This window comes from Benincasa hispida, chromosome 9 (genome assembly GCF_009727055.1).
Source record: "Benincasa hispida cultivar B227 chromosome 9, ASM972705v1, whole genome shotgun sequence".
Classification (NCBI taxonomy): Eukaryota; Viridiplantae; Streptophyta; class Magnoliopsida; order Cucurbitales; family Cucurbitaceae; genus Benincasa; species Benincasa hispida.
Window position 1 is genome coordinate 48,306,617 of NC_052357.1, and position 12,809 is coordinate 48,319,425.

At 36.4% G+C, this 12,809-nt stretch overlaps 1 protein-coding gene across 1 annotated transcript; it reads left to right on the top strand.

Moving 5' to 3' along the window:
• Window positions 1-1,812: 1,812 nt before the first annotated feature.
• Window positions 1,813-11,742, top strand: LOC120086303. The gene is made up of 9 exons (XM_039042873.1): window positions 1,813-2,155; window positions 2,276-4,875; window positions 5,792-6,980; window positions 8,181-8,551; window positions 8,639-8,824; window positions 10,166-10,314; window positions 10,514-10,605; window positions 10,692-10,802; window positions 11,244-11,742. The coding sequence occupies exons 1-8, from the start codon at window positions 1,972-1,974 to the stop codon at window positions 10,721-10,723; spliced, it is 4,803 nt and encodes a 1,600-aa protein (XP_038898801.1). The 5' UTR covers window positions 1,813-1,971; the 3' UTR covers window positions 10,724-10,802; window positions 11,244-11,742.
• Window positions 11,743-12,809: the final 1,067 nt, after the last annotated feature.

Consider the following 12,809-nt stretch of genomic DNA (forward strand, 5'->3'; position numbering starts at 1 on the left):
CATTAAGATCTCCCATAACAGCTTTAGGAGAATGCTAAACAGAGCAAACATCAACCAAACAATGCCAAAAAATACGCCTTTCACACACCAAGTTAGAAGCATAAACTGCAACAACACTCACTCGAACATTAGAAGCAACATCCACTAAGGAACAAAAAATATACTGATCCTCAATGACAACGGGAAAAAAATCATACACATTCCTCCGCCATAAACACCCAAATCCGCCCAACCCCAGAAGAACCGTAACTACAAACACAATTCTAAGCCTCCACAAACCTTCTAAACACTGCATCAAAGTTCTTCTGCCGAACCCTAGTCTCAAGCAAACAACATAAACTAACAGAAGAAGTGCACAGAAAATCAGTTACCACTCTACTCTTCACAGGGTCATTTAGACCCTGGACATTCCAAGAACACCAAATCATGAGGAAAAAAGGGAGCCACCCCGGGCCAGCACCATAGAAGAAATCCCAGACTCAGACACACCACCACTATCCTCTCAAATACCCACAAAACTCAAATCCGGTGGAATAAAAGCCAAAGCAAGCAGGTGAATACCCTTATCACTCAGAACAACAAACCGTCCCACCAAAATGCTTATTAACCACAGGATCCAGACAACCGACATCTCGACCATTTTTAACAACCGGAGAACCACTCACAGACCGTCCATGACTCTGACGAGTAACCATAACGAAATCATCAGCATTCAAACCACCACTCTCGACAACACCATGCTGCATACCCACCTGTCTCACTAGAAGGCACAACACCTTCCTTCACACCACTACCAGCTCCCTCCCTAACCCCTAATATTTCAAGAATAGAAACATCAGTAGGCTTAACTGTCCCACACCCTCCCTCACTGTGCACAAAGGAACCACAAGTTGAACACTTCCAAGGCTTCAACTCGTATGACAAAGGCACAACAAACTCCTATCCTCTCATCTAAACAGTAACAAAAGAAGGCATCAAGGACCTCAATTATGCAATTAAGTTGATCTTCTCAATTTTAGGGGTCCCATCATGAAACACTTAAGTGTGGGAAAAGAGGGACTGTCGTACAGTGTACAAGCACACACATCTAGAGGGAGAAAGAGAGATCTACAACATTAAGAGAGTGGAAAATTGAAGCACACCAGTCTGGGTCTTTGAATTGCAGTCGACCGTCGATGATCTCAGTCTTGGAGGTGTTTCCAGGTAGTGGTTTTCAGTTTACAGTGGCGTGTGGGTCTTGACTTAAGTGGATTCAGCACTAATTGGTTTTCTAATAAGAACCCACAAGAAAAATCTCGTGCTGAGTAATAAAATGAATATAAAGTAGATAAATTCGAGTTATGCAAACAAACATCCAATCCATCATTCTCGTTCTCAAGAGTTTAGTGAGAGAAACAAATCAACGTAAGAAAACGTATATTTATAGGAACAATTCATTGATGGTTGTGTCCATGGCAACAAGGCAAGGAAGAAGATGTAGACAAAAAATTGGAAAAAAAGAATCTGGGGCGACAATTGGGACAATATTTTTAAAAAGTGCCATATCTGTAAATTGGAAAAAATGTGTGACACATTTGCCATATCCTATTCTTAAATGGCTACCTATTACAATTTTCTTTAAAACAAAATAAAATCACATATAGAAAAAATGTTAAATCATTTATAGAAAAGACACTCATATACTTCTATCAACATCTATGAAAGTGATAACGATCAAATTTTACTATTTTGTATAAATAGTTTCCATTGTTTTCTATTTTTAAAAATTCCAATACAATTATTATTATTATTATTATTTTAAAAAGGAAGGTCTTCCTCCCAAAATTTGAATTCCCTTGCCCCGCTGCTCGCAAAAGCCCATCGTCATCTTCTTCGCCAGAAAACCCCTCCATTGAAACCCAACTCTTCTTCCTCTCCGTTACTTCAAAACTTCGTCTCCTCTCTCTCTTTTCATGGCCCTTCTGTAAAAACATGGCTGCGATGGAGAAGCTATTCGTGCAGATCTTCGAGAGGAAGAAGTGGATCATTGACCAGGCCAAGCACCAGACCAATCTATTCGACCAACACCTCGCGTCCAAGCTTATTATCGATGGAATTGTTCCTCCTCCTTGGCTCCACTCGTCTTTTCTTCATTCCCACGTTTCGCATTTCGAAGGTAATTTCGCACTCTTCTCATTTTTTCCCCATTTCTTGTGCTCCATGGTCAGTTAGGTTGAAGTAGAATTTCCCCCTTTCGCCACATTTTTTTGCTCAATTGGTTTCTTCGTAGTTGCAGAGGTGAACAGAAGTTTTATTTCTGAAGTTGAGTTCCCACGTTCGCCGCTTGACACCCATCCTTCTAGTTTGAATGAGGCATTTGTTGCAGACAGTGGGGAGGAGTTGCAGCACAGGTCGAATGAAGAAGCTGGTTCTTTAAATGATGATTTTGATGCAGGAATTAGGCCGGCAGTTTCACCCCAGTGTAACATAAGTGATGCCAGTGTCTTAAATTGCGCGCCTCGTATTGACATGAGTCCTGTTTCTCCTCAAGGCCGAGGAGGCCTAGTTTCAGAAAATTATCGAGATCCTACTCTGTCATTGGCACGGTTACACAGATCTAAATCTAGGCAAAGGGCTTTAGAGTCGCGTAATAGTGTGAAATCTTCAAAGTGCCAATCTCGGTGTGAGAACAAGAGTGATTCTACTGCTGGTGGGTTTGTGGGATCTGCTATTGGTTTGCTGCAAGCCGATCACGAAGATGCATCAGGGTTGGCAAAGCCTTCCAGTAGCTGTAAGGAAATTGGTTCTGTAGAAGAAGATACTAATGTTGGTTGCGCGCAGAAGGATATCTCTATTTGCTCGGATAAAGTTACAGTAGTTGGAAGCCCTGGGTTGCATAGTAGCTCTACTGATGTGGGCAATTCTTTAAACATTTCCTCTAAAAATGAAGAGTTATTTGTAGCTGGAGGTTCAACGCAGAATTCTTATCAAGTGAATGAGCAATTTGATTCACCCAGACCTTCTTCTGGAAAGACCGAATACTGTGCAGAAGGGTCGGCATATTGCAGGAGCCATGAATATAATTTTGATAACGCTGAACAGTCCAGGTTGCAATGTAACTCTTTGGATGTGAATAAATCTTCTTGCTTTTCCCCTGAAGATGGAAGAGCGTGTTCTATAGGAGGCTCAAAATTGCATTCTGATCAAGTGGATGAGCAATTGGACTTGCCTAAACCTTCTTCTGACAATATTGAGTGTCGTGAAGAGGCGGTATTAGGACATTGCAGGGACCATGACTATGTTATCGATAATGCTCTACAGTCTGGGTCACAACGAAGTTCCCCAGATGTGGACGATTCATCATGTATTGACACCAGTGATGGGAGATTGTTGTACTTGTCTAACCCTTCTTCTGAGAAAGTTGAATGCTGTGAAGAAACTATTTTAGGACATTGCAGGAGCCAGGAATGTAATTTTGATAATGCCGAACAGTCTGGGTCGCGATACAGCTCCCAGGATGTGGATAATTCTTCATATGTTGACTCTGAAGAGGGAGGATCATGTCCCATTGGAAGTTCAAAAGTGCATCCTGATGAAGTGAAAGAGCAATTGGACTTATCTAAATCTTCTTCCGACAATATAGAGTGCTATGAAGAAAAAATATTAGGAGATTTCAGTAGTCAGGAGTATAAACTTAATAATGCTCAAAAGTCCGGGATGCAACATAATTCGGATGGGGACAATTCATCATGCTTTTCTTCTGCCAATGGAAATTTATGTCCTGTTGAAAGTTCAAAGCAACATTCTGATCGAGTGAGTGAGCCGTCGGAGTTTTTTAGACTTTCTTCTGTCAATATTGAATGCCATGAAGAAGAACTAGAAGACTGTAGGACTCAGGAATGTAATTCTGATAATAATGCGAGACAGTTTGGTCTAAACAAAATTTTCAGTTCACCAACAATGGAAGTAAGGCAGAAAACATCAGATAAGAAGACCTCCAGTTTTCTGGATGACAAGAGGGATGTTAATGAAAAAGAAAAATGCAATTCATCCCTTCACATACCTTTGCCACACATTCAGGTAGACTCAATGAAGGAAAACGAATCTGATAAAGGTGTATCTGAATCTCACAGTGAGAGGAGGTATGAAGACAGAAGAGATTTTAACGGAAATACTATCTTATCTGCTAACAAGTCGCTGCAAGGTTATGAAGAAGGAACTACTTGTTCTTTGCTGCAAAGTGATGAACCTGTTGAACAAAATATTTCTTTGAAAGATGGAGTATCGAATTTGCAGAATCCCCATGAAAATGTAGTTGAAATTCCACTAGTGGATGCAAATGATGCATCAATCCTGATAAGAGATACAGAAAAATCTCAAGATCACATTGTCATGGTTCCTTGTGTTCCTTCCGCTGGTGAAAAGGATAGTTATTTGGAGCAGCAACAGAAAAGTTCAGGCATATCTCAGTGTGAAGATTCAGATTCCTTTGAGGGTTGCACTGATGACTTTAATGGTAACCATCATTGCATATCAACAGAGTGCCAGACTGCAGAAACATCAATAGAGTTAAAAACTTTCAGCTCAGTTTTGGAGGCATCTACTTCTCATGAAGATGTGAGAAAGGTTGAGCTGCAATTGGAGAATGGTATTCCTGGATCTTTAGGCTTGAGGATTGAGCGACTTCAAATTATCAACGGGAGTCCCACCGATAAAAGATTGATGCAGGAATTTGACACTGAAAAACCTGTCCTTGAATTTCAAAGATTATCATTTTGTGAAGAAGGTTACCAACAATCAAAAGTGAGCATTCTCCCTATTGAAATGTTGCTTTTGGAAAAGGAAGCTCACTTAATGCAGGTGTCTGATTCTTCACCCACGCTTCCAGTTAAAGAGGTATATATTCTTTTCAACGGGAAAAATTTTCAAACAGGCCTTGACAGGTTGACTATTAAAAACAAATGTTGTTCACGCATAGTCTACAAAATCTTTAAAAATGAACTACAAAATAACGATGCAGACCCAAAATCAGTTATCTTCACCATTCTCACCTCCAATTTTTCCATCATTAGATGCCTTCCATTTTTTTTTCCTATAATTAATCTTCCGTATTTTCCATCACTAGACTTTATAGTCTTCGGTATTTCCCTCTTTAGTTTAGTTATTTTCGTGTTCCTCTACATTTGTAAGAGAAAAAAGAGGGTGCTTTGGGTAAGTTAAACAAAGGAGAACCAACGACTTTTTCTTAAAGTCTTCCTTTCTTGACTTAATCTAATCATAGTTTATTTTAAGCACCTAAAAGAGAAGTACATGCTCACAAGGTGGAGTGGTTTACTTAGCTTAATTGTGAAGTGCACTTAAGCACACACTTCTGTGGTTTAAAACTATTATTTTGGTGTACTTGAGAAGTTAAGACCAAACAATTGAACTATGTGTTATTTCAAGTATATTGATCGGTTGTTAGGGAAACATTGGTATAATAATAAGCGTATCAATTACCTTCATTGCAAAAATATCTGTGGAAGAATATGAAGACAATTCTTCCCATTCACATAACAAAAGTTACTTTTCTTCTTTTTAATCTGTCGTTTTCTGCATTCTGTTTTTTGAAAGGATGGACCTAGTTAGGAAGGGGGGTGATGGTGGTCATACTGTTTGTGCTTTTAATGGGGTGTAATGTTCAATATATGCCGGCCTAATCAATTTCTGACAAACCTTCTAGGTTGGGGATTTGATTGATTTTTTTTCTCCTTTCCTCCTTTTTTTTTACTAACTTCTCATCGTGATCTTGTTTCTTTGTGCATGATTTAAGGATCTCTCTAGGTTCGGAAGCAATAACAGAGTCACACCGTTGCAAAATCTTATGCTAGCGAGCCAAAGTTTGAATCCCGAAGAAAGTCCTCAGTTTGTAGATAATGAACTTCCTGTTGATACTGAGAAAACGGAAGGAGAGGAGGAAAATGGGAAACTTACTTCTTGCTCGCTTCTTACTCCACTTATCCAAACTTCTCATTATCTTGGTGCAGATAAGGATATGCCTGCATTAGAGGGGTTCCTAATGCAGTCTGATGATGAACAGCCATGCATCTCTGTTGGTGGAATCAACTTTGACAAATTAGAACTTTCAAAATGTATGATAGAACGTGCTAGCATCTTGGAGAAAATTTGTAAATCTGCTTGTATAAACAGTCCATTATCCTCATCTTCAGAAAGTTTTCAGTTGAACAAGGTGACAGATTTGTACCATTCTCTTCCTAATGGTCTACTAGAGAGCATGGACTCGAAGAGTAACCTTCTGATGAATGATCAAAATAAGCTACTGAAGGATGGTAGTAACTTCTTGAATGGAGAAGTCAACTGCTCTCCTCATGGGCCTTTTTTCGATTGCCTGCAAAGCATTAGCTGTCATTCAGCTAGTGATGTCAGGAAGCCGTTTGCATCTCCATTTGGTAAGTTGTTGGATAGAAATTCATTAAATTCCTCAAGTTCGGGAAAACGAAGCAGCCAGAACATAGAGCTTCCTTGCATTAGTGAAGAAACTGAGAGTACAGATGAGATTGATAATGAGTTTTCAAAGGATATGAGATCGAACAAGCGTGTACCACTTGTTGATATTACAGAAAATGCAAATGTTCAGGTAACAGTTTCTGAAGCTGCAACTTTTGCTGATAGATTGAGTTTAGAATCTTTAAACACGGAACTCAGCAACACAGGGACTCATAATAGAACCCAAAAGAACCTGGGAAATCAGAAAAACAGTAAAAGGAAATATGTGAATGAGGCTGTAGATCTTGATATCTTGCCAGGAGCAAACGGAGCTAAGAGAGTCACTAGATCATCTTATAATAGATTTAGCAGGTCAGATTTATCCTGTAAAGAAAATTTCAGAAAAGAAGGCCCTCGATTCTCTGGAAAGGAATCCAAGCATAAAAATATTGTGTCCAATATTACTTCTTTTATTCCTCTTGTCCAACAAAGAGAAGCTGCAACTATTTTGAAAGGTATTTATATTTTTATAACTATATCCGGCATTCAGTATTAACATACATGGATTGATTATGAACTTTTTAACATTTTCTGGATATTGTCATGTAAAATATCTCAAGAATTTTATGGTCCCATTACTAGCTACTACTGAATTGACAAAATGTGCAGTGAAGAACGTTTCTTGCATGAAATCTAGAAGAATGCAACAACAAAGTCAAGTCCTAGGCTCTCCAACCAATACCATGCCCCTTACTGCCCCACTCTCTTATTCCCCGTTATCTTCCTTCCTCTGTGAACATGTTCTATTTTGTTGTGTTTATTTTTGGAAATTTGGCTTCTTCAGTGTTACCATGTTTGGTGGTTGTGGTATCGTTGATTGATGTTTGTGAAAATTTAAATGTTCCTAACTTGGTTTTGTCCTACGTTTTGCTTTGAGCTTGAATAACGTCATCCTTTGTGGTTTAGCTTTTGATATGAAGTTTGTGAAGGATTATTTTGAATATGGATAGCTTGGTGGATGTTTTGGTTTTCTAGCTTCTTCAAAGGCCTATTGTGTTGAGATTTGTTTGTAATTCTTCATTTGTTAGTGCTTTATGTTGATCACACAATTTGTCAATCTTGAGGCCTTTGATTCCAAACCTTGAATTGGTTGTTCTAGATTTACGATTGATCGATGTGAATTGCCTTATCATATAAAGAGTTCGGTTATGATTCGGTTAGTCTTAAGACTTCATCTTGCTGCTCTCTTCCTAGATCTCATGTTAGCTTCTCTTTACAGGATATGTCTTGTTTGGAAAGCCTTTATCATTTTGTTGTATTCTTGTTCCATTATTTATTGCTCTCCTTATTTACTCCCTCGTGGAGTTTGTATTCTTTCAGCATTAATAATTTTTTTTTTAATATTTATTTATTTATTTTTATTTTTATTTTTTATACTTTTCATATCTTGTTAAAAAAAAAAAACCATGCGCATTAAAACACCAAGTCAACCATAGCTGCTAATAGCCAAGTAATTATCTCCCATAACCTGGGCGCTTGTACTTCTCATTGATCTCCTTGTGTGTTAAACAGAATGGGCCTATCAGAATTTTATTTTGGTGTGGCATTGAACTTTATCTATTATTTGGTAATACACAGTCTGATTATCATGTATCTGATGATCTGAGTGTTGTACTGAATTGTAATTTAAGTTTGAAACATGTGCATTCCTGTAGGGAAGAGAGATGTTAAGGTGAAGGCCATTGAGGCTGCTGAGGCTGCAAAGCGCCTTGCAGAAAAGAAAGAAAATGAACGTCAAATGAAGAAAGAAGCCCTGAAACTCGAAAGAGCAAGAATGGAACAAGAGAATTTGAGGCAGATTGAACTTGAGAAAAAGAAGAAAGAAGAAGAGCGAAAGAAGAAAGAGGAAGAAAGGAAGAAAAAGGAGGCTGATATGGCAGCAAAGAAAAGACAGAGGGAAGAAGAAGAGAGGAAGGAGAAAGAAAGAAAAAGAATGCGTGTTGAAGAAGTTAGGAGACGATTACGAGAGCATGGTGGGAAGTTACGATCTGATAAAGAGAATAAGGAAGCGAAACCCCAAGCCATTGTAAGATGCTATATGTGATAATGTTTGAACTTTCCTTGTGTTTATGGGGTTTGAGAGGTAAAAATAGCTTATTATTTTCTTCTGTAGGAACAAAAACCACGCGACAGAAAGGCATGTAAGGATGCGACTGACAAACTGGACAAGGAAAGTGGAAATGACAAATTTGACAAACTCTCGGTTACTGAGTCCAAGACTACTTCTACAAGCGATGCTGAGAGGGGAAACTTTGTTGTGGAGGACTCACAACCGACTGTAGATTTTCTAGAGGCAGAGGTAAGTTTATTTTGTGAGTGCAAATTTCCAAAATCTTTGACGTGATTTAGAGTGAAATGTTGTTTTCCCATGATAGGACTGGGTAATTAGCTAGTAACCTTCCATTTTCCTAATCCTAACCAGTCTTCTACTGAAAATGCCTTTTTTTTTATAATTTTTTTTTTAAATTTTATAAAATTGTCATGATTTTTTTGAGGCATAATAGATGGAGGAACCACTTTTAAACCTTTTGGAGATAATTTTAGTGCTACATCTGAAAGATTTTGGGCTTCTAGATGAAGTAGGTTGTAATTTGAAATCGTCAGTGGATCTATTTTGTGGATAAACAATAAAATAATTAAAAAGGTACAACTCTTGAAACATAACACCCTAGGCTTCCAGTTGGTTTTAGATCTGAATCCACAAGAAAGAAACATGGAAACCATTTCCTAGATAATTAAGTGCATGTTTGGGAGTGATGATTAAAGTATTGATTTTAGAAAAGGAGATTTGTGTATAATTTATTTTGTAAAACTGATTTTTATTCAATCATATTGATATTTGATTTCAAACTTTACAAAGTGATTTTCATATAGTTAAAAGGGATTAGAGAGAGAAAAAAGAAAAAAGGAAATGGAGCTAATTTGTAGGGTGATTCCCGGTCTATCACTCAACTAAAAGCACATTTCAAACTCATTCTTGAAAAATCAATTCTAAATGATTTTTGATTTTTCTAAAATCAATTTCAACATTTGCCAAACATTTTTGAAAGGAAAGTGATTTTGACAATGTGAAAATCATTCCCAAACATGCACTAAATCTTTATAGATCTTGCTGCATCCTGTTACATAATTATATCCATAGAAAATAAATTCTAATTCATCTAGAAATTCTGTGGGACTTTTGTGGACGAAATCTTATTGGAACCTGGAAATCTAATTGAACAAAGAATTTCAAGACATTATACAGTATTGACTTTTGTTTGACGCTTGATCCTATCATATGTCGCTTAAAATTGAGAAATGAAACAAGTATACGATTTAACTTCCTTGAGAATTAGAATACATTGAAGTAAACCTGTTTTTTTACTCTAATTGTCATCGAACATAAATTGTGCTGTTTCTCTTCTGTCCTAAGATGACTGCTCGAATATTTGGTAACTTAAAGTGAGAATTAGTTGGTAATTAAGGTAGATCTTGCTTGGTTTGAGAAAAAAGAACAAGATTTTTATAATTGTAATACTTTTAAGATGTTTGATATTAGGAAGTCTAATTTCTTGGTAGACTTTAACATGCATGATGAAAGAAGATATTTCTTATTCAATTTGAGCTTCTTGTGCTGAAATTTTACAATCTTCTTTAGGCACTTGAAAGTGGGATGGAAAAAAGAATCTCCGAAACAAGTGAAGAACAATCATATCAGATTTCTCCTTATAAAGCTTCTGATGATGAAGATGAAGAGGATGACGATGATGGCATACAGAATAATAAATTTGTTCCTTCGTGGGCCAGGTGTGTAACTCGGTCTGATGTTTCCAAATAAGGAAATAACAAATGTGATTTAAACTCCATTGTTGCAGTTTAGTACATTTTTGCATTTCGTATTGCATCCCTCTCTCCCAACATCCTTTTTGTCAAAGATAATCGTGAAGACCATTTCAAATTTGCCATTTTTGTGTTAGAACTAATTTCTTCATCCTTCTTTATGCAGTAAGGATCGCTTAGCTGCCCTTTTTGCTTCCCAGCAAAAATTGAATCCAGAAATTATCTTTCCACCGAAAAGCTTTTGTGATATAGCCGAAGGTGAAAATTAATACATAAAGATGGTTGCAGCTTTTAATCTTTATTAAATAATAAAAACACACTGAGCTAGTTTAACTGCTTTGCAGTTCTCTTGCGTCGGCAGCATCAGTTTAAATAGTCCAAACTTTCAGAATGTGGATAGATTTAATCTGCAACAGAAACATTCCCCTTTCTCTCTGTGCAAGAGACTTGCCTAGGTACGCTTTTATAAACTTTGTTTTTTCTGACTTGAAGTTCGCATCATGATTTATCATTTTTGTCTTGTTTGTCAATAAGTTAGTAGCAACCTCACTTGTTTGGACGTTCTTGGTGTTTGAGGGTCATTGTTAGTAAATTAGGTCTATCTAATCTACATAACGATGACTAAGTATTTAGGCAAATCTTTGAGCCATAATTAGTTGTACTGTATCTTTCTCGTGGCTTTTCTCTATCCTTCCCATACAATTTATAAATCATTTGTGCGACCTGATAGATATTTTTCTCAAAAATTGAGAGAAAACTTTCAGATGCCTGAGTTGTGAAAATAGTCGATAAGAATTTCCCTTCAGCATTAGGCCTGCTCGTTTGTTTAATAAATCAACTACTATTTTCATTTATACCATGTCATTAAAGTGATGAAGTGCTATATCATGTGGCAGATTTTGCTGACTAATTTCTCAAGAAATTGCTGATCAGGTGATTAGTTTCTTGCTACTCTATATTCTGAATGGCTAGATGATTATTGTACAATAGGCAGCTTTACATGCGTAGGGTTAGTTTCTTAGCACCAAAATAAGCTATAAAACCCCGTACCCACCGCCCTCTTTGAACTGGATACCTCAACCACGAAAAAGTTGGGGAAAAAGGCTGTAGTAAATTCTTGGTGACCTTCCCTTTTTGCTTTGGGGTTAGGGTACCCCTGTAGAAAAGCAGAATGTAACCTGCCAATATGTAGGTGTAAAGCACTAGTTCTTAAGATAACTTCTCTATGTACAATTTATTTTTATTATATTGTCTAATGAAGATGAAAGTGGAGATGATATTGTTCATCTTGAAGAGGTCAAACAAAGATTGAGAAGTAGATGACAATTGACATGATGTAAGAAATAGTTTCTGTTTTCTATTTTTATTTTATTCATTCATGGTGGATTTAGTTCACCTACATCGTCAACCAATATGAGTATAGTTCTGCAATAATTGATAAATACTCATTCTCTTTAAGTCAAAGGTTCAACTCTTCATACTCTCACTTATTGTACTCAAGAAATTGTTGACTTACAACTAATTAATATAGTGTATCATTGGCTAAAAAATTAAAGTTTCAAATCTCCACCTTCACACGTTGAACTAAGAAAGTCAATTAAAAATAAAAAAATACTTAGTGAGAACAATTTAAATTTGAATATAATAGGGTAGAGACTTTAGTGATACGATTCTATAGAAGTTTTCTTTACTCGCTTAGAAGTTGTCAATACGTATTTGTCAAGTTTTATCTTCGCTCACTAGTTTTTGATGTAAATGATATTTTAATATATTCAATTCAATCAAGTTAGAGAATCTTTTCACAATAGACAATTTTTTTTTTCATAAGCAAAATATAATTTTTGAAGGTTAATGTCAATAGCCATAATTTAATTTTACAACCTCAACCAAAATTCATGTAGAGGAAGACCTTAACCACAACAATTAATTCTAAATTATGCAATACATTAAATATTATTGGAAAAAAATATTAGTACAATGTTAATTTGACTGGAGACAACATTGCTCATGTAAGAGTATCAATACTTCAAGTATTTTGAAGTACACATTGCTTGATTAGACAGGCAAGAGAGGCTGACCCATGCGAGGGTATATAAAAACTTAATGCATCTATTTCCACCACTTCTAATAATCACACCATAACAAGTTTCTCTCAGGCACAAGTATGATAGTTTCAATTTGGTTTAAGAAAATTCTACAAATCTTTGTTGAAACCAACTTGTTATTAAATCAAACAAATCGTTAAATCAGAAGCAACTTAAATACTAAAATTTGATCCGAGTTCAAAATGACTGATGGTTACTCAAATACATCGAGTTCGTTTGATTTGATCAATTTTTTGATTTCGACTTACACATGAAAGAAAAAAAAAATGTATTTTTTATGGAAGGTTTCAATGGCATTAGACATACAAATGAAGAAAAGAAGATGATGCATCACTTACCCAAAAATAAAACGAAAGT